The sequence below is a fragment of the Melozone crissalis genome, unplaced genomic scaffold (assembly GCF_028551555.1).
Source record: "Melozone crissalis strain CALT ecotype California unplaced genomic scaffold, PUWL_Pcris_2 ptg000027l_1, whole genome shotgun sequence".
Taxonomy (NCBI): Eukaryota; Metazoa; Chordata; class Aves; order Passeriformes; family Passerellidae; genus Melozone; species Melozone crissalis.
Window position 1 is genome coordinate 42,278,296 of NW_026535805.1, and position 21,161 is coordinate 42,299,456.

General features: G+C 42.2%; 2 protein-coding genes across 7 annotated transcripts in view; one reads left to right on the forward strand and one right to left on the reverse strand.

Moving 5' to 3' along the window:
* Window positions 1–13,769, forward strand: part of SAMD3 (sterile alpha motif domain containing 3) — a 41,658-nt gene extending 27,889 nt beyond the window's left edge. The window contains exons 8-11 of the mRNA XM_054279834.1: window positions 10,591–10,794; window positions 11,163–11,334; window positions 12,963–13,045; window positions 13,292–13,769. Coding sequence (XP_054135809.1) covers window positions 10,591–10,794; window positions 11,163–11,334; window positions 12,963–13,045; window positions 13,292–13,609 — 777 coding nt within the window. The 3' untranslated portion in view covers window positions 13,610–13,769. The remainder of the gene's footprint in view (window positions 1–10,590; window positions 10,795–11,162; window positions 11,335–12,962; window positions 13,046–13,291) is intronic.
* A 1,694-nt stretch (window positions 13,770–15,463) lies between these two features.
* The window catches only part of L3MBTL3 (L3MBTL histone methyl-lysine binding protein 3), a 78,323-nt gene continuing 72,625 nt past the window's right edge, over window positions 15,464–21,161 (reverse strand). For all 6 annotated transcript variants that reach the window (XM_054280179.1, XM_054280182.1, XM_054280181.1 and 3 more), the window contains exons 20-22: window positions 20,651–20,814; window positions 19,800–19,862; window positions 15,464–17,340 (exon numbers count right to left, since the gene is read on the reverse strand). In XM_054280179.1, the coding sequence (XP_054136154.1) occupies window positions 17,197–17,340; window positions 19,800–19,862; window positions 20,651–20,814 (371 nt within the window). In that variant the 3' untranslated portion in view covers window positions 15,464–17,196. The remainder of the gene's footprint in view (window positions 17,341–19,799; window positions 19,863–20,650; window positions 20,815–21,161) is intronic.

Below are 21,161 nucleotides of genomic sequence, written 5' to 3' on the forward strand. Positions count from 1 at the left end.
CAATTTTTCTTACTATTTTCACCATTTCTTTACTTTTTACTAGATCTGCTGAGCTCGTTTCAGCAGCATCACATTCAAAGCACAACCAGGCTTCCCTTACAGTACACTCTCCTAGGAGTGGCTGCCCGAAAGTGGCAATATTGTATGCTCTCCAATACACTCTCTTATTTTTCTGATAAAGGACCAATTGGGAGGGGTTAACACGATCAGGGTCAGAACTGATGTGGACTCTCGACAAGGAGCTCACTTCCTCCGCACAGAGAAGTTGGTAGCATTCACTGCACTGCTCAGCTGGGCTTCCCAGAGCACCACCAGCAATCAGAGCCATCAGTACTACCCTTCCCAAGAGTCCGGTATGGGTCATCTTGCAGAGCCTGCCCACCCGGCCTTGCCTCTTGGGGAATTTTACTGAGGAAAAGCTTCCAAGCTCTTTAGAGTCCCTTCTACCCGCTTCTCTGGTTAAACCCCTCTTGGTCTGTTCTCTACCAATTTTGGTTTCCCCTCCCAGGGGAGTGCTCTGTAGAGGATTAACCTGGAGTCTTTAGAAATAAATTGGGGAACTTAACCAGAATTACTTATTTACAGTCTTAAACTTTTTACCAACATAGTTTACACAAAACAGTTTTGAAACATTTTAAGCAATATTAGAACTCTCGATACCAATTTTTTCCCACACAGTTCAGTCTATTTGACTCTTCCTTCTGAGAGTCAACTTTAAATCCTTTGGTCCTTTTACCACAGTATACTCAGGTGATTTAACTTGTGAAGCAGATGAATCCTTATCCAGTGCCTGGAGGTGAGAGTGGTGTGGACTCTGGCCCAATGCCAGAGGGAAAAACTGGGAGTCTGGCCCAATGCCAGAAGAAAAAAACTTGATGTTGAATCCTGGTCCAATGCCAGGAGGAGAATGGGGTGCAGTCCGGTCCAATGCTAGAGTGCCAGAGGAAAAAAAACCTGATGTTGAATCCTGGTCCAATGCCAGGGGTGAGAGTGATGTGAGTCCAACCTTTTTCCTTTTGGTCTGCACAGTCGAATTAGTAATGAAGAATACCTGAAACAGGCTTTCAAACACAGGCATTAATGGTCTCCTATTTAATGATTTTATCAAAACTCAATTATTGGTTGATTTCTCTTTTACCATAGCTTGCATTTTTCTCTCATCAACTTCTACATACTCTGTATTTTGCAAGGAGTTGTATTTCTCAGCTAACTTAACTCCCAAAGTATTTTTATTCTCTTATATCTCTGTGTATTTAATTCACTGGTTTTCTGTTCTATTTTCAAGATCTTATTTATCTCTTGCTTCTGTTTCTTTCTTTCACTTAGAGCCTAAATATTTCTTTCAACCCCTTACACTTAAATTTTTGGGGTTTTTTTTTTTTTCTTACACCATTCTTCTACACAATACACTTCCCTCTAAGGAAATGTGGTAAAACTTATAATGCACAATCTACATTACCTCTATTCTCATTTGTCTATATTCACTCCCACACATTCCTTCACACCTTCAAGACACAAACTGGATCATTATTGCTAGAGAATCACGGGTCCCTGTAGCCCCCCTTCACCCTGGGGTTGGCCCACAGGTCTCAGTATCCCTGGGCCTCTTGGAAGGGCCCTGACTCTGGTTGCCTCTGGTGCACATTCACCTGTGAGGCTGTCTGTGTGTCACTCACGCTCTTACAGCTATGGCTCCCTCCCACACCTGAGGAGCACTAGTCTGGTTTGCAGGTCACACACGCTCTTTGGCCACAGCCCCCACCCGCCCGGGGGACACAAGCCTGGTTTGCAGGTCACACATACACACACTTGCACTGCCCCCTTCCCACCTGCCCGGGAAGTTGAGGCTGACTTCGTGACTCACTCTCACACACACAAGACTACAATAAGGTACCTTTTACTTTCACATAATTTATTACACGTTAAGTATTACTGGCCAGTTTTGTCTAACTTCAGATGTTTTTCACTATTCTATACTATACTTCTTAGTACTTTGTTGAGACAGGACTTATCTGCTCCTGTATCTACTCAAAAATTCTAATTCTTCATTTAGGGGGCCCACCTCAAAGTTTACCAAGGGCTCTTCTAGATGTTGCATTGGGTCCCCTAAAGTGTAAAGCCCCTGACCCTCTAATCATCACCTCTAAGGATCTTCCCTAAATTATCTTGTTCCCTGGCTATTGCCGCATCGAGACTAAGCTTTCTACAAAACCTCCTGACGTGTCCTGGCTCTCCACAGTAATAGCAATGTCGCTCTCTCAAAGGGCCTTGAGGTGTCTCCATCCCTCTTGCACCTGACAGTACTGACCTATCCTTGCCTCCTCCTGGTGGTGGACCCGCCCACCCTGCACTTTCTCTAGCTACAGCAACCATTACCTTAGCCTTGGCCTTTGCTTTTTCTTCCTCCCTCCTTAAATACACCTTCAATGCCTCTTTTAACAATTCATTTATGTCCTTCTCTTGCCAATCTTCCATCTTTTCCAGTTTTCTCCTTATATCAGGCCAAGATTTGGTAACAAATTGGACTTTTAACAGCATTAGACCTTCTGGGGTGTCTGGGTCTATTCTAGAGTACAACTGGAAGTTCCGCCTTAGGCGATTAAGCCAGGCAGCAGGAGCTTCATCCTTCTCCTGTGTACCCTCAAATGCTAATTGGGTATTAGTTCCTTTGGGAACTGACTCTTTGATCCCCCGTATCATCAAAGACCTATATTCCCTCATGGCCTTCCTCCCCTCCTCCTGGTTAGGGTTCCAGCTGGGCTCCGTTAGTGGCAATTTCTGTTCACCTGTTGGCACCTGGGGTCCTGGACTGTTATCTTTCTCCCATATTCTTATGCCAGCCGCCCTTATCATCCGGACCTCTTCTGGGGAAAATAATATACTCAGGATGCAATTCATCTCCCCCCAAGTGTAGATATTTGGACCTAGAAATTGATCCACTTGGTTGGCTATGCTCACTGGGTCCTCCACTAAATGCCCCAACTCTTTCTTGAATCCTCTCACCTCAGAAGCAGTTAGGGGAGCATTCACAAAGCCAACACCTCCCGCTACTCCTCCCATAGGAACCTCTCTGAGGGGAAAGAGTCTCTCTGCCTTGGAGGTCTTGGATCTGATGCTACAGTACGGCCCATCTTCAAATGCCAAACTACTTTGAGGAATATCTGGGTTACCCTGAACTTTCTGCCCATCAGCAAGTGTATTTGCTGATAGCTGTTTATCAGGCGAGGAGGCATTTGTGCCCCAACTAGGAGGAGGTAAAGGGACAGCAATAGGAAGGGGAGAAGAGCCTGAGTGAATATTCAGCGGAGCTGGAGAAAGGGTGGAGAATGCAGCAGGTGGAGTAGGCGCTTGTGGTGATGCAGAAGGAACTGGAGGAGCTGAAGGGGGTGGTGAGGGAGTGGTTGGAGGAGATACTGGGTTTATCATAGCGGAAGCTGAAGAGGTAGAAGGAGGAATTTGAGCAGGTGGTAATGAGATGGCAGCCGGGGGAGGAACCGGACCTGCCCTTTGAGGTGCTTGTAGAAGAGGATTATAAGGTGGAGGGGCAGAAGGAGGCAAATAATCCAGGGGGTCCCATCTTTTACTAGTTCTATCATCCCCTCTTTCATTCCCTTCTTTCTTCCTCTGTACCTTACAAATTCGCACCCCTTCATCCTCAACAGCGCTCTTTACCCAGCAAGCCACATACAATAATTGCTCAGGATCAGTATCTCTTCGAGCTGTCAGATAATTATTTAATTGTTGGCACATCCACTTATCCTTTGTCCCACACCAAGGCCATCCCCCTTGCAGTTCTAATTCTGGCGACACTTCCATACAATAATGGATCATTTTCACTTTATCTAATCCCTCCGTGGCCTCTATAGAATCCCATTTCACTAACAGTTCTCCTAAGGGACTACCGGGAGGTATGTCTCTCAGTCTCTTGCCGGTCTTTTTACTACTACAACATCCCATTTTTCAGGTCTCAATAACAAAGTCTCAAAGGTGCCTCAACTGACCGGTAGTTTCAAAAAAACCCTTGTTTGAGGAGCTTCAGCCTCCTCCACTGAAATTCAAATTTCTGCCTGATGCTCAGGACTTTATACTGAAACAACTGCCCAATCTCTTGATTGCCCAACTTTCGTCAGGTCTTATATCTATCGGGACTTGAACACACGATGCCTCGGCCAAGAATCCGGGTAGTGCCTGACTCCCTCAGTCAGGAAAAACAACTGCCTGATTTTTAGTTTGCCTAACTCGCCAATTTTTAGGCTTCACCGTATCAGGACTTAAAAGCAAACCACAGCCTCCTTCGCTGGGGTTTGTGCCTGACTCCCTTTGTCAGGACTTACTTTGCCTGCAGGGCTTGCGAAAACACCCGAATCCTTCTCGGGACTGACAAATCTTACGCGAATCCTTCTCGAGATTTACAAAAGTGCCTGACCTCCCTTTGTCAGGACTTTGGGGTGCGTGCCACTCATACACAGTAATTCACTCCGCACGCCCGGAGTGGGGGGGCCCTTTATTCCCCCTTGGGAGACGGCTTCACTCACACTGAGTCCACTCGCTTCCCCCTGTTCCTGGCCGGGTTTCTCGCGAAAAACCGGAAACGCAGTACTGAGGGGTCCCACTCGCTTCGAAGGTCCGGCTGCCGGCCCTCGTCTCACTCATACACACATGCGCACGTCTCCCACTCCCGCCACCGAGTTTCTCACCAGTCCGGTGCTCCGGTGCTCCTCTGCGTCGCTGTCCTGAGCCGATCCCTGGTCCTAGTAGCCAGCTGTCCTCTGAAGATCCAAGATGGCCAGTCCTGAGTCTTCTTGCGGCGTGGCTATCCCGGACGAGCCCCCAGCTGAAATAAACAAAAAGGGCCAGGAGACTTCTTCTCCTTTTTAATGCCTTTATTAAAAGTGATCAGCTCAGGATTGGGTGGCTCGACGGGTCTGCAGTCTCCGTCGTCTCTCCCAAAGCGACTCAGAGCAGGAGGATATGCGCAGCTCTGTCCGCAAGGGGCAGAGCTGGGGATCAAGTCCTCGTGGGAGCCTTTAGGGCCTGCTGATCCCGTCAGATGGTACCTTTGCCGGCTCAGTCAGCCTCGTCTCACCGCCGGGGTCGTCTCTCTTGGTCAGGGCGAGAGGCTCTGAAGGTCGTTTGCATCTCTGCAGGTTCAGCATTCGGCTCTTCACGTCTAGACATCACTCTAGTCTCTCAACTCTTAGGTGGCTCGTCGTTTTGGGGTTTTCTCTGTACACCGGGGGACCCATGCTGCATTGTGGTCTTGGAGTCACTTTGCATAGCCCCCCCCACCTTCTACTGTTCGGGAAGGTTCCCACCCTTCTGGGAAAGGTACAACTTAGCCTCGGGCGAGGCTCTGCTGATACAAAAGGAGCGATTAGCCACAACGACTCGTGATTACAATAACAAAACACGAAGAACTTCAGCAGCTACCCGTGGTCTGGCTGCTTTTTGTAACTTTTTCTCACAAAAAAAATATTACCCGAATTTTGTTCATAACACTTTGTGTCTGTATGAGGTCCAAAATAGCAAGACCCACTTTTCAACATTCAAATATCAAGACACAGAGATTATGCTCGCTTAAGTAACTGTGAAAGTTGCTTCTCACCCTGAAGAAGTTATAAAAGCCAATTAATGGAAAAGATTATTCCAGACAAGAGTCCTAACTACCATCAGGCTTTCTTGTGTAAGTACCTTGAGTGTTGATGCTAACTAATGCAGGTAGACCCAGCAACCAAGAAGTGTTGGCAACATCAATGCTCTTAGCAATAGCATGACTTGGAACATGCATTGGCATCTAGCAAGGAAAATTTGAAATGTGTTTTTCAAAGGAAATATTATTAGCAGCTGCTGGAAGCTGACAAGAGCAATAATAATGAAAGATGGAGGCTGTACCAACCCATCAGCATCCCAGTCCTAGTGTATGGTTTTAAAGGACTTCCCATTCAGTGCTGATCCCACTGAACCTGCCTGCACAGCACTGCTGTTCCAGGAGATGAGTCTCATTACTATCACATGTTTTCTACATTGCTTTCCAGCAAGCAGATTAGTCTCCATCCGAAGGAGTTGCCTCAAGGAAACATTTCCAGAGCATCCCAGGTGAGGATCCTGGATCACTGGTTGGCAGTGAGCAGACTGACAGCATGCAGTAATGTCCTCATATACACCTCTTTAACTCCACTGCACCTGTTTGAATTAACTCTCTCAAACTGAGGAGCCAGTAGGTCCTGTTGGCATTCATCAAAAAGAGATCTCTATCTTTGTCCTTAGCAACAATGAGGCTGCATTTACCATTCAGGAACTGGTCTAAACCCATGTAAAGAGCAAAGAGTTGTCTGCTGTCCACACCAGAGGCACTTTCATCACTCTTTGATTAGGCAGTCATGTTTTGTGTTAACATTCATGTCCTTTACAATTTATGATGCTGGCTTTCAACAGGAACTGAGAGCTTAGACCTTGGAGATCACATCATGCAGAAGAATTGCTCCCTCCCTCCTCACAAACTGCAGTTTCACTGCCTTGGCTGTGACACTGTTTCATAAAGGCACCCTGCTAGCTGGGGCTTTTTTCAAGAAGGTGCTAATACAAGCTTGTATCTTGGGAAGTACCAAGATCCATCAAAAAGGCATTTATTTAGAAATCCGCCTCCAATCAAGTGACTATCCTCTTGCTTCAGGAGATGGGAGGAATTAGGAATTTGGAGTCTAGTAGTTTTTTGTTGGTATGTTTTCTTGCTTTAATGTAAGCATCTTAACACAGTCTGCTCGTATATGGTTCCAAGTAGAACTGTGAATAGAAGGTGGGGACTCACAGTCAAAAGGCATCTGGAGTGTAGGCAAAGAGCCTTGCAACCTGTGTGCCTCCCAGACTTGGAGTCTTCAGTCACAGATACCTGAGATGCCAAAAAGTCGAGAGTGCTTGTGGCCGTGGGCAACAAGGGATGAGTTCCCTGCTGCTGTCACCTTTGAGAGTGAATCCAACAGAGTGAGTAGGGGCCTTGGCAGGACCATCCTGCAGGCTAGGGCTAGGTTACTCTGACAGGTACTGGGTATCCTCTACATTAACTTCCTTTCCACATCCTTTTGCCTTTTTCTCTGTTATGCTGCACTTCTCATAAGCTTGTGATTATAAGGCAGCTTCTTATTTAAAGACTGTGAAATAAATTTTTGTTTGTTCCAGAAATATTTATTTTTAATCCATTTTTTTTGTTTAAAAAGAAAGGAAACCCTTTACCTTATAAACTAAGCATGCACATTGCTAAACAAGAAAAAAATAATTAAATATCACCAATTAACATTCTTATTGTTGCAACTGAAATGGATGTTACTGGTGACACAACTGAAAATAGCAGGTTAAGGAATAGCTGAATGACCCAGCTGTGAATATGTGAATACTAGGATGGTGTTCATAGTAGTCAACCAATATAAATTTCATACCAGAAACCATCAAAGGCTGATGGAGGAAGCTTGCAGGGATGACACACCAGCAGCAAAACAAAACTCTGATGACTCTGAGTGATCTGATGGATGTTTACACAGAATTCTTTTTTGTGGCTTTCTGCCTTTTCTACACTGGTTATAGAGGCTTTCTCACCGAGGGTGAGAAGCAAGAAGCTTGATGCTGCTAAGGGACAGGAGTGCTCAAGGTGCATTCCCTAGGTCCAGGGTGGCTGGCAGAATATAAAGCCATACCAGAAAAATGAGATAGATTTGCAAGCATTCTCAGTAGGTGAGTTCAGATGATCACATTACTGGGACCATTCTTCATAGGCATTCTTCATCTCAAGACATGCATGGGGACAGAATAATTCACCAAAATGAGCAGTAACACATTTCCAAGATCAAGTACTTGCACAAAATTTTCAGTGGTGTCCAAGAACAAAACAGGTAATTTTTTAATTGGGATGTACAATTTTTCTCAGATAATTGGAGGTAACTAATTTCATGCCAGTTTCTAGAGTTTCAGGAGGGAGCTAGAAAACATATGGTCCAAGAAACCTTCTGTCTTCACTGGCCAAGTTGGCAAGAACTGTAATGCAGACCCAAGAGATTAACACATTAGGAAGGAATCAACAAAGTTTTGGTAAACAGACCTAATTCTTCACAAATTCATTAGTTCTTTGAAGTATTCTACAGCCCTGAGGACACAGGCAATCCAGCTGATAGAGTTTACTTTAAATTCAGAAGAGATTTTAGCACATGCCTTTCAAAGGCTCTTAGAGGATATAATCTGAGAGGGATAAACAGGAAGGTCCTTGAATGGATAAAGAGTTATAAGATAGAACAAATAAGGCTGTGCAGAAATGGTTGGGGTTTACAGTGGAAAAGATTATGAATGCTTAGTTTAAGCAGTTCAATATATTTTTAAATAACATGAGAAAAGTAGACTAGTTGGCAGATTACCTTTTGTGATGCTACCAAGGATACTAAAGGCAAAGACTGAAGAATTGCATAAGGACCCCATTCCAGGGTGGGGAAACCCAGCAGATAAAATTCAGTTCTGATAGATGGAAAATAAGGGACAAGGAGAAAACCCAGTCCTAACAACACTGATAGTGACGGGCTCTGAGCTTATTAGTACCATTCACAAATGCTGTTTTTATACTAGGCTAAAGAATAACTGGCACAATGCTAAGCAGCAGTCAAAACAGAAAAAGAAAACAACAACAACAAAAAGAACTTGATTACACAGAATTATTTAAGAAAGGAACGAAAGGCAATGCATTATTCCACTGTATGCCCCTGTGGTGTCCCAGTACATCTCAACAAGTACTTTTAAGTTATATTGCACCTATTTCATAAAAACTACAGTGAAATTAGAAAACTTGCAAAGACAGTAACAAGGATTATTGAAAGTATGGACAAGCTTTCATATGTGGAATGATTAAATAGCTTAGGACGGTCTCGGCTGGAAAAGGGATGGCTGAGGACAGAATATGACATGTCTGTAAAACTATAGTGGCATGGAGATGGTGAATAGGTTTTGAATCCAGTATGATAATTAGGAAGCAGAAATAGCAGGAGAAAAACAAATAAATGCATTTCCTCTGACAGCATATAGTTAAACTGTCACATTTAAGGCAGGATTTTGTGGAAGGCATGATTTTATGAGAGTTGGAAAAGTGACTGTGAGAAGTAATTGAAGGAGAAAAAAAATCTACTGAAGGCTGTATAGCTATAAAGACTGAAGGCTATTAAACATAAAGTTTGGGAATCCACAGACCCCAGGGTAGTGAAGTCTTGACAAACTCACCATATACTCATAATTTATACTTTTTCCCAGCACCTCTCCCAGGCAGGTAGGGGAGGGTATGGTACTAACTTGTCTCCCCACCTCTGCTCCTGTGCTCTGAGGAAGAGGCCAGGAATGCCTATGCAAGCTGGTCACAAACAGACACTACTGTTGTAACACAATGAAGACTGAAATCCCCTATTAGGAAGAGTGCAGACTGTGCTAGTACAGAATCCTGGCAAGGGCCAGGGAGTTGCACAGGGGGCACTTTAGGTATCTCTCCTCCATGCAGATCTGATTTTCTTCTGGGATGCCTATAATGGCTATTGGTAGCTATGGATATGTACTAGGAAAGGCAGGTTTCTCACTGCATTGTGCAACCACTCTTGCAATATCACGTGCATGATTTCAAAGAAGGATGTTAATTAAAATGGAAAGTTAAATTGCACATGCAGAGCACTGCGAAGTGGTTTGGGATGTTGTGTGTTTCACAGCTCTGTGTTGGGAATGTTCTGGGGGGGCATTTTGAAGTGTCTCAACTCCCTCTGGCATTGACCCACAGGCTGCCCATATGTGTAATCACAGCTGCATCAGTGACAATACAGACAGGAAAAGTCAGCAGCAACGCAGCCTGAGGATGTAACTGTACCAGCTGTGCATCTCTGTGCCCCTCAGCTTGTTTCAGTGAGCAAATTCCCTGTGTCCACTGATGGATGAGCTACACACACTCAGGCTACTCCAGTTGATGTACTGCTTTGGATAACCACCCCTCCTCTCAGTAATTACTGGCTTTGGAATTACATCAGGGACAATAACATTAATTTTGAGGAAGGTTGTTAACTTTCCTCACGTACAAAAATACTTTTTGGAAACACTAACAGTCAAACTGCTCAATAATGGCTTTCAATACTAGGATTTTAGTTCAGCTAAAATCCTAGTATTGAAAGCCATTTATCAGTGTTCTTGGGGGTAAAAATTCCAGCTGCATAAATGAAAGTTACTTGTCCTGCTTTTAGGACCCGTATGGGTAAGAGGAGAATACTAAAATTCTCTTGGTAATACAGAGTTAATATTGCTAAATACTGAGTTGTCGTTAGAACTGACTCATGAATAGCCTCAAATATGCAATTTGGGCTTGGGGGACTTGGCTGACAGGTATAGTTTTATATGAAAACAGACCTTAGTCTAACTTAGAATACGAGGGTGAGTTCAGGGAGCTGGAACTGAAACCACACTACCCTTTCTGCTGAGCTCAACTACACTCAAATCACAGAGGTCACATCAAATGACACGAGCTAAAAAAGATGAATAATCAGATAAAAAGGCTGATTTGTTATAATTCTGTCCTTAATTTCTTCATAGGAAGAACCTGCTCATCTTAAAGGCAGTGCAATGGATTTACATATTAAGTGGCTTAATCGAGAATATATGAAAACTCAGAGGAACTGGGAAGAAGTGGAAAACAGAATGAATGTGACAATGGAAATACGGAGAAAGATGATCAGCGATAAGGCACCTTTAAAAGATGTTCTTGGACTATTTCCTTTCTTAAGATGCCCTTATCAGGTAACAGAGCTATTTTTAATAATAACATTGAATCCTGTGTTATAGATGTGATCCATCTGTAGGGGTGTATTTCACAGGATATTTCCACTGAATTATCCATCAGCAATGTTCTCTTTAATTCATATTGAAATCCCATTTTAAAAGGTCCATCACTTCAATTCTGAGTTAAAGGTGCCACACACACCACCAGTGTCACTGTTTGGTATTGCTTGATGTATTCCTTCCCTGCTTTGAAAAAAACTTACATCACCCTCTTGAGTTTATAATCTTATTTAACTGAGCTAGTTTTATCCTGTCTTCAAAGTGCATGCATTGTTTACAGTTTTGGTTTTGAGGTTTGCAATACCAAATACTTTTTTTTCTTTTAGCTTTTTAGGGAGTTCCAGCTTCTCACACACATGGACATTCATAAGAAAACAGTCGAGATTTTGGAGATTTATTCAGAAAACATATTGTCCTTGTATGTGGTGAGGAATAATCCAATTAACATTATGCTGCAAGAAAATCTGAAGCAGCACACAGAGGAAGACGTTCTGAAATGTCAGTACAAATCTCCTATGCTCTGAATATCAGAGTTTTGTTGTAGCTAATTGTTCTTACTTATGTAACTAAACTAGTTTCAATTGTACTGCAAATGCATTTTAAAAATGTTATGGTTTCTTTGAAAATATAGAGTCATGGTGAAGCATTGAGAATAAAAGCTACTAAATTAGTAGGAAAATTAAGTCAGTCAAGTATTGAAGCTTTTTTTTCACTGAATAAAAGACTGCAGGTTTGATAAAGTAAGTAATTACCTTAAAATAAGTATTGCTAGATGAGCAGAAGCATGTATTTCTAGATATGAGTGCTTATTATTTTCTAAAAATACGCGCAGAAAACTAATTTTCTGCTTTAGAAATTGCCCCATAAAAAAGACGCAATTTCCTTTACAAGTCAAGTTTCTATGGTTATAATCTTTACCCCAGTAAAATAAAAGTAGTAGTTCCCACTAACCATTTCTGGCACTCTGCAGAGAAACAGTGCAGGAAAAAGGGCACAGACTGGTGCCTCTGGTGAGGTCCGTGTATCCTGGCTGTGGGGAGAAAATACCTGCTGACACTCAGCTTCTTTCAGCCAGTGAGAAATCTGGGGAGTGTGGTCCTCCAGGGACAGAACTCTTCAAGCAGTCACTCAGAATTGCCATTCTTTCCCAGCTGCCCAAGCTCAGCTCTCTGAGAAGTCCTCCCTAGATCACTTTCTGTCGAACAGGCATAATAATTCCAGGATGTCAATCCAAGGTCACACCATATGAACACATGTGAGTCCTATAGCAGTTTCACTCCATTTATTGCCAGGTCAGCTTTGAAAGATGCAGGAAGTGTAGGTTAAAATTCTGAGGATTTCCTTTGCTAAGATTAAAAACAAAAGTACTCATGGTAGATTAAAATTCTGCAATGAATAGTCTAATCCAGAAAGCCTTTTTGGACTTTCTTTTCATAGCTTTGGCCAAGGAAATCTATGGATGTAGTAAGTAATTTCCCTTTTTCTTATACAGCATGTCCACAGAGATTTTGACTCATGCCTTAGTAAAGTCCCAAGGCCTTTCCTTTTCTGTTTTTCTCTCACAAACAACTTATCCTGGCACCTAGATAATAAATGCATGGTGAGGTAAGTTCAGTGAAGCACATAACATCAGAAGCCTGACTTGCAAAAAAGATGTTATACTCAATAACACCTGAGTCAGAGGCATAGTAGATACCAGGTGTCAGGAGGTTCTGCAGCACCAGCTGGTGCCACAGCCTTCAAAGCAGAGTCCTGGAAACAGGACTCCCTGGACTTCAGTTTACTGGGGAGAGAGAAGTTTGGGGAAGGGCAGTGAGAGCAGGAAGACTGCTCAGCTCACAAGCTCAACTAAAAGCAACCCAATGGCCAACTTACTTATTGTGAGGAAAATTGAACTGTAATATTGAGTAGCAGAGTCCCATGAATTATTTGGCACTAATGTTCATTGACAGCTGAATTGTCTAAATATTGACTGGGGTACAAACTACTCTTCAAAGTGGACTGAACAACAGCTCCACTACTGAGCTCTTAACTATTACATAGACTGCAATCTGTTTTTCCAGGATGATACTGCAGTGCCAGAAAGTTTTCATTTGTAATTTAGTATAAATCCTTGCCTTTGACAGATATGAAAATGACTGCTGCATGTTTGCTTCTGCCAGAAGTCTTTGGAGATGATTCCAGTCTGTTTGCTGCAGTGAATGAGGAGGTAGGAGACAGAGCACCAGCAACCTTGGTCTCTCTTCCTTTTATCACCTGCATGTGCACATCACCTGGGCTTTTGGTGGCTCAGCTTAGTTCTGGGAAGAGGTGACATTAGCCTGCCTTTTGAGTAGAAATACTCACAGAAATACTACCCAGCTTCAAAGGAGTGTTCTCAGGCTTATTTCATTCTCTGACCTGTTCATCGTAGCAATGTTGTGGCATCATTTGAAATAGCCTTTTTTAAATTTAGGTAAAGGCAGTGACACCAGTGCTGGAAGTGAAAAATCCCTTCAACGTGAATTCATGTGAGTTTGCCCTGTACATAGAAAGGGAAGAGCTGGCCCAGCTCGATGACTGCACCATGGCTCTGGCAGCGCTGGTGGCTGCATTCCATGTGTTTGATATCCCATGCCCAAAGAGAATCCACAGGACACTGAACTTCCTGGAGTCCCTGGTCTTTGAGGTGAGGAGCCCAGCATCTCTGCCCACCCCGGTAAAGACAGGGCGGGAGGCACCCAAGCCTCCAGTACCTGATGGTGCACCCAGCACTCCTCTCAGGAGCATCTGATATTTTGTCAAAATAATTCCCTTTGTGCCATTCTTTCTATTCAAAGTGTATGTATATTTAAAAGCTACGTTTAGTAATGCCCTCCTTTTTTTATTGTACTGGCTACTTCTAACAAAAAATTAAAACTCCAGCAATTTCATTATTTTAAATGTAGATTTTAGAGCAGTCTAGAGATAATAAAATTTTCTGGATTACTTCATGTGTTATGTATTATTTTTCTATAAGGAGCATTTGAAAAATTCAGATATTTTGATTGTAAGAATTTAAAAAATTATGAGCCAACATGAGCATTTCACTGCTTTAGATGGTAATAGAGTTAATGTTTTGAAATGGCACAAATTAAACATCTACTTATTACTATTACTTCATGTTATGATTGCTGAGAGCCTAATATAATAATTTTAGTGGTTTAAAATGGTAGGCCTGATTTTCAATTTACAGGATGACGACTTTTGCTGTTTTCTTCTTGCATGAAACATTTTGTTTCAACATTAATCCTGAATTTACTAAATAGGCATTCTAAGATAAGCTCTCAAAGCAGCAATCTGGGATGCTGCCATGTGCATTGGTGCTGCAGAGGGAACATTTCTTTCCAAATTTGTTCCCTGGAACAAATCAGCTTTCTCCACATGGTGACTCTGTCTGCCTACACAGAGCAGAAGCCCTCTCCTCTCTTCTTCCACAGTCTTCTCTCTTTGCCAACACTCCATTCGTGACTTCTGTGTGAAAATCCCAAGGGTTGCTGTCTGGCATTGCATGGCTTTGGGCAAGTGCCTGGTGATAGGAACAGCAGCCAGGACCCATTGCATTAATTAGAAATAAAAACTGGCTTTTTATTAAAACACTGCTTTCTGTTAGAGACCAATCTCCCACAAGTTCCAAAATGTCAGTGTAGGCAAAGCAGCCCCTGTGGTCACGATGATTCTTTAAACACTCAAACACACAGCCTGGAAGATCACAGAAGCTCTGGTAAATTTTGGCTGTGCAGGGGTGACTCCAAGGCAGTGATGACAGTGGGAGATCCTTCAGGATGAGAGATGGCTGCATTTGATGGCCAAACTCTCCTGCTATAGGCTTCACATGGTTCCAGGGAACCTTTACCAATGTGAGGGCGGGGCTACCACAGACACAAAACAAAAACCAATGCCATTTCAGAGATTCAGTAGGTCTGATGAGTGGTTTTAGTTTCTTTAGTCAACAAAGAAAATTTGTTGACTGTAGTTTTTGTAACAGAGGTGGCTACACTCAGCTACCTCATCACATGGGATACAAAAGTAAGGATTATGTATGTCCTCATTATTGTTTGTGATAGCTGCGTGAATAAAAAGTTGGGCTCAAGTGAGGTTTATTCTACATCTTGTAAACAGTAATAATTTAAATTAATTTCTTAAACCACAGTACTTTGTAAGTTGTTGTAAATAAAAATCCAGGGAGGTGCTAACATCCCCAGGTAATCTCTGTTGAGCTGCAGATCTCTTTGTTGGTTATCACTGCACGCTGTAGACCTGGCACACAGGACAGACACAGAGGGTAGAGGAAAATAAACTACGCAGAAGGAGACAATGAAAGAAAACAGAAGAATTTAGCTATTTACAGTCCTGCCTGTGCAACTTCAGGTGCCAGTGGTGACAAAGTCCAGGGCTATAAATGACATTCTGATTGTAGTAGCTGGGGGATGTGAGCTTTGGGAGTAAGTGTTGAGGGAGAGGGCACACAGCAGTAGCTAAGCTGCTTTTTTAAAACTACTGGCTGCACTGAGCTACACTGAGAAATCACTCCACACACACACCCATCAGGAGCAGCTGGTTTCATCTGGGAGTCCTGGGCACACACAAAGGTAACAGAGGCTCCAGTTCAGGTTTTATTTGTATTGTAGTACAATAAGAGTGCAATTTGAACGTACACATATTGAACAAAATGTAAAAAATATTATTTATGCAATGCTATGGGAGGAAATTAACAGAGCAATGCAAGTTACTTAATACTGACCCTGTTTCACCTCATATTATGGCAGGAACCAGTCACCTACACGATCTGGAAGGGACACAGAGAGTGAAAACTTGAAAACTCCAGCCAAAGAAAAGCCTAGCAAAATCTGTGGGAAGATGTAACATTCTCCCAGCTCTGTGCAGTGGGAATGTTCTGTTTGTTCTCAGTTCCACAGCTGAGCAACTGCCCACTGCAGCACTAAACAGAGGGCTGCCAAAAACCTGATCCAACTCTTCTCTCTCTTCTTGCAAAGTAATTCTGGAGCAGTCCTCAGTATACAGGTAGCTAGGCTTTCTCCCATATAAAGTGCATCTGGTTTATATCTTGCATGTATACATACCACGTGCAACGACTTTCCCTATAGTAATCCTCCAAGAAAGGAGGTTGCCTCACCTCAGTACCTGCTGATGACATCTGCAGCCTGCTAATGACCTGGTGAATTGCATGTATTGTACACTTAGCATGTGCCGGTGCACCACAAACATTTAAGTATCCTTTTCCCTGTGCTTTGCCTTTCTCCATATGCCTTATCCATTTACAAATCAAGAGTTTTCAGCTAGAAAGTGGTGAGTAAAATAATTCTCCCACCTCTGGGAAAGCAAACCTCTGTAGAATACGAAACCAGGATAGCAGTCCTAGCTTGAACACAGTTTTTCTCCATTGTTGTGGTAACTATGCTGAAGACTGGGAAGTGCAGACACAATTGAATGTAATTTCTTTTCTGCTAATTTCCTTGCCTCAAATTACTCCTATTTTCTTCCATGTTCTGATGGACTGTAGCAGACTCCATGTAAATGGCTGGGACTCTATTGTGCAGCATAAACAAAAATCTTCTATGAAGTCAAACTTTATTTTTCAATTGCAGCCTTCTCTATACTGGTCTTTTGATAAAATACATGAAAGATGCTGGTGGCAAAACTCACGTAACAGTTTTGTAATCGTGCAAAAGTAAAAACATTCAGTTATCAAAAAAGCATTATAATTTCAACCCCAACAAGGTTTGTTTTGTTACAAGCAAACAGACAGTTTTATTATCTGTAAAGTAATATGCTGTAGCATAAAGTGTCACATATGTAACATTAAGTGTTTAATTTTCAAACTATGGCACAAATACACATTAGCCATAACAGTCTCATCTGGCTACCTGTAGCCTAATTTTTGGCTGATCAGTTTTTATTTTGATAAAATGAAGTAAAAGCTTCTGAAAAGTAAAATGGGTACATGAAGTACAATTCAAGGATCCTTAGAAAATATTAACGTTCCCTTATATAATACAGCATAAATAATTAAGGAAGGTTTTCTTGATGTCCAGAGAGAGTTAGGGATCCTAACCATCCATGGAGAATTAGCGCCATTAGTTTGGTAAATGAGACCAGCTGACTCGGGTGTCACACAGTACCTTCTCAAAAGCTTGAACACTTCCCAGAAGGATTCAGATGTGTACTGGCTTCAGGAGATTATAAATAGTCCACGAGTGCTGAACTTCAGTTTCTTCCTTTCTGAGAGTCCTTACTCAACACTTCTGGTGAGTCTTTGTGCTTTGAATAAAACATGAGCTCCAGTGGAGAAAGCTGGTTCGTGCACATTTTCCATTATCTTCAGAGTTCATTGTGTGAATTTTTCTCTGCAGCTTTGAACATCAGAATGGAATTAAAGATTTTTAGGGCTGGTCCCAGTTTAATGCTCATTATTTTGACTATGTCTGATTGGGTCATTAGCAGGAATGCTTCTCCATCAATTTGCTTTAAAAGAAAAACACACAAAGCTATTAATAGGTCTGACAGTGCAGCAGTATAAAAGTTTCAGAAAACATGAAAAGTCCCAGCAACTTCAGACAAAGTTAAGGACTGGCTGAATACAAGCACTTTCAAATGCTTTCAGGAGAGCTTTGATTTCAACCTTCAGACAGATCAGCTAGTCTAAGAGAACAGGATGATCTTCTTCCTGCTCAAAAACAACTGTCTGGCTAATTTTCAGCTAAACGGTTCTCATTTTCATACTGACAATATAAAACCTATTGAAAAGTAAAGTGGGTAAATTAAGTGTAATTCAACTATACTGAAGCACAGCGATGCTTTTAAACATCTTAGTTATTCCTTTTATGCAAGCATCCATAGGAGAAACTTCTGGATCTCACTCCCAGCCATAGAGCTGGAATCCCCTTCAGGCCAAGACTTCTCTGCTCACTAAATAGCAAATTGAAATGAATTTGATCTCAGATGAAAATAGGGGCCAGGCTAATAAAACTGCCTCTTGGACACAAACATAACAGAACATTTCAAAACACGGAATATTTTTTCTTTGTATTGTTGATATTTTACTAAACTTTACAAATGAACATTCTCCTGTAAGCAAATCACACTCTCAGCAGGAGTGCTAAATCCCAACAGGAAGAGCCCCCAGGGTCCTCACTTCAGGGGCTTCAACGGGGCCAACATTTCCTATGTAACCTTTGGATCACTTGGGTATCTGTAGGTAAACTTTCAGTGTAAGCTGGATGGCTATACATAAAATGCAACTGTGGTTAGACAGGAGCACTGCTTAGCCTTGAAGATACTAACCTGAGATAAACACAGTCTAAATCCCTGTAGGAAACAAGTTTTCTGAATCAGACATGCTGCAAATGACACCCCAGCACTCTAAGTTGAAGAACACTGCAGTCAAGACAGCACCATGTAGTAATCCACAATTACTTTCTACTCATTTCATACACAAAGCCAGACTTGGTGGGCTCAGAACTTGAAGTGTGTGAACTTGGGGCCCCCCAAATAAAAAGCTGAAGCATCTTAACAGAAGCAGGCTGAGGGTTCATTTCCATATAGAAGTTTGAACCAGCATCTTCTACCGACTGATGTCAGCCAGTCCATGCCTCAATGACCTCATTGACCTCAGTGGGGGACATTTAATTTACTAGTCACAGACAAAGCCTGGGAGGCTGAATCTTAGAGAAGGGAAATATTTTCTCACACCTCTGAGAATGAAAGTGTTAAGAATTCAGCATCTCTGTGGCACTTGCTGTTTGCTGACTTGATTAGCAATAAATTCATTGATGAGATACCCTAAGTGACACAGGGAACAATCCAGGCTTGAATACTAAAATGCTCAACATCTGAGCTAGTGCCAAATGCCCAGAGATGCAGCCTCTCAGTCCTTTGATAAGCAGCTGTAATAGTCATTACAGTCTACAGCACAGCCTGAAAGCTTCTTGCAGGAGATTAGCAGGGCCATTTGTATGCATTTTCCTCAAGAGGTGCCTTCCCAAGTCTAAGCAGCAAAATTATTCTTCACTTGAAAGCCTGGCTGATTCTGCCCATTCAGGTCGTCTGCTGGGATAAGCACCTGATCACTCTGGCATCTGTGATCAAACTGCCTTCTTGAAGCTAAGCATTAACATTAAGGAATAACAAACTTCTGAGCAGACCAAAAAAAAAAAAAATAAGACAACCTAGTTTATAAGGCCTAATGTATCTAAAACCCTATCCATTCCTAATGACAACTTTGGAAAAACAATCTAAGATGACAGAAATGCACACCTGACATGCTCACAAAGTGAGTACATGCTCCTTTGAACCTCATCAGAACGTTCAGATCTTCTCACTCACTGCTGAATTCATAAATTGGCTATATCAGGAGGAAGAGCATCAATAGCTAAATGTGATGAGACAAGATGCAAGGAGTTTTAAGGGGCGGTTATCTCGAACTACTGCTCTGCTTTGTTTTACTTATTAACATCCTGGAGAACTAAAATAACATCCTTACTTACAAATCTTGTCCAACCAGACCAAGAGGGAACAGCAGTAAATCAAAAAGTTTGTAAGTAATTTCAGTTGGCAGGAACAAAGATGGAAAAAGACCTGGCTGACACTTAGCTGGTTTTCTCTTTACTTTCTTCCTATTTCATGACCTGAAAACCAACCTAATCTTCCATACATTTGCATCTGACTTTAAACAATGTGGCACTGAAATGGGTTGTCCCAGGAGGTGGTGGAGTCACCATCCCTGGAAGAGTTTAAGAGGCATCTGGATCTGGTGCTGGTTGGCAAGGTTTAGAGGCTAGAGGGATAGTGCTGGGTTGGAGGGTTAGACCTAATATTTTAAAGAGCTCTTCTAACCCCAATGATTCTCTGATTCCATACACTTCATCCTACTAATTTATATGTATTTCTACCAAGCTTTCTTGTCTCTGTCCTTTTTTACGCACCTCATCTTTAAACACCTTGCCATGCTCTTCACATCCTGGTAAACTTCGTATAAATTCAGAGACCTGCCACCAAAGCATACAACAAAAGATTTAGTTAGACTCATGTTTGCTCAAAATAGTCTTTAAGGCTGACAATCATTAAAGTCTTTTAGCTATTGTTTTTACAGTCTCATATTAGGTGTTCCACCTTGTTCTGTAAGTGCATCGAGTCATGCTTCTTTTGTTCTCTGATTAAATGAGATCCAACTGCCTCGGGTGCAGAGAACAGTCACAGGTACTTGTGAAAGTAAAGCAATTACGAGATTCTGTCTGCCCAAGCATTGCTACATAACCGAACAGAGGCTCTAATCTTAAAATCAGGTGCTATGGCCTGACCATATCCATACAGTTCCTCTCTGCACTGTATAATCTCTTTCCAAAGCAGTGCACCACATCCAAACTATGCACCAGGAATAGCTGCTTGCTTCATGCAGACCCCTACACTGGGGTCCATTCCTCCAGAATGTTTGTGTGGGGACTAGATGTTGGTAGTGGAGACCATGAGCACTTGATATGCTGGGCCATACATTTAGCACTTCTCTTTACAACACCAGTGAATATGCTTTCATATATATACATATATATGTATATACACATATTTATCTGCATCAATACGCATATGAATGAATACTTCTGCTTCTGGAGCTGGATGGCAGCGGGATGAGCATTTTGGGGATCACTTACATTAGACTTGGCTGAGTCTAATCCTCTGAGTAGTCATGTATTATTCTTAATCTATGGGGATAATCTAAAGCTCTAAATCAGACTTCAAGGACAGTGGTAATAAGATAGAAGACAAAGAGGGAACCTACCTCATCTGTACTCCACTTAGAAACTTTGCTGGCTGGGATCCCAGCCACACTTGGAAGGAGCTTGCTCTGCTGTTCCCAGCGCAAGGGCAGGCCAGGGATTTGCAACTTAGAAGACACAATAACTGGCTGGGAGAGAAGCCTCTGCGTGTTGGGTTCTTCAACATCTTCACCAACAGGAAACACGAATTAAATCCTCAGTCAATGATGAGATCAGTCATAGGAAAATCACATTCATTTCTATTCGTGGGCCTCCCTACACAAGCTGTACAGTTTTGCTTGAATAGTAAAATGCCATGAATGCCAAACCAGAATTGGAAGTGCCATGACTGTTCTTCCACTAGTATGACTATCATTATATTGGCTCTCTATAAATATAACTACTCCTACATGGAAGAAGTCTTCTTTCAACACAACACAATTCCATGCCATCAGATCTGTTAGCATAACACACCACAGGTCAAACAATTTTAAATATTTTGGTACAATAAATCACACTCATATTTAATAGTAG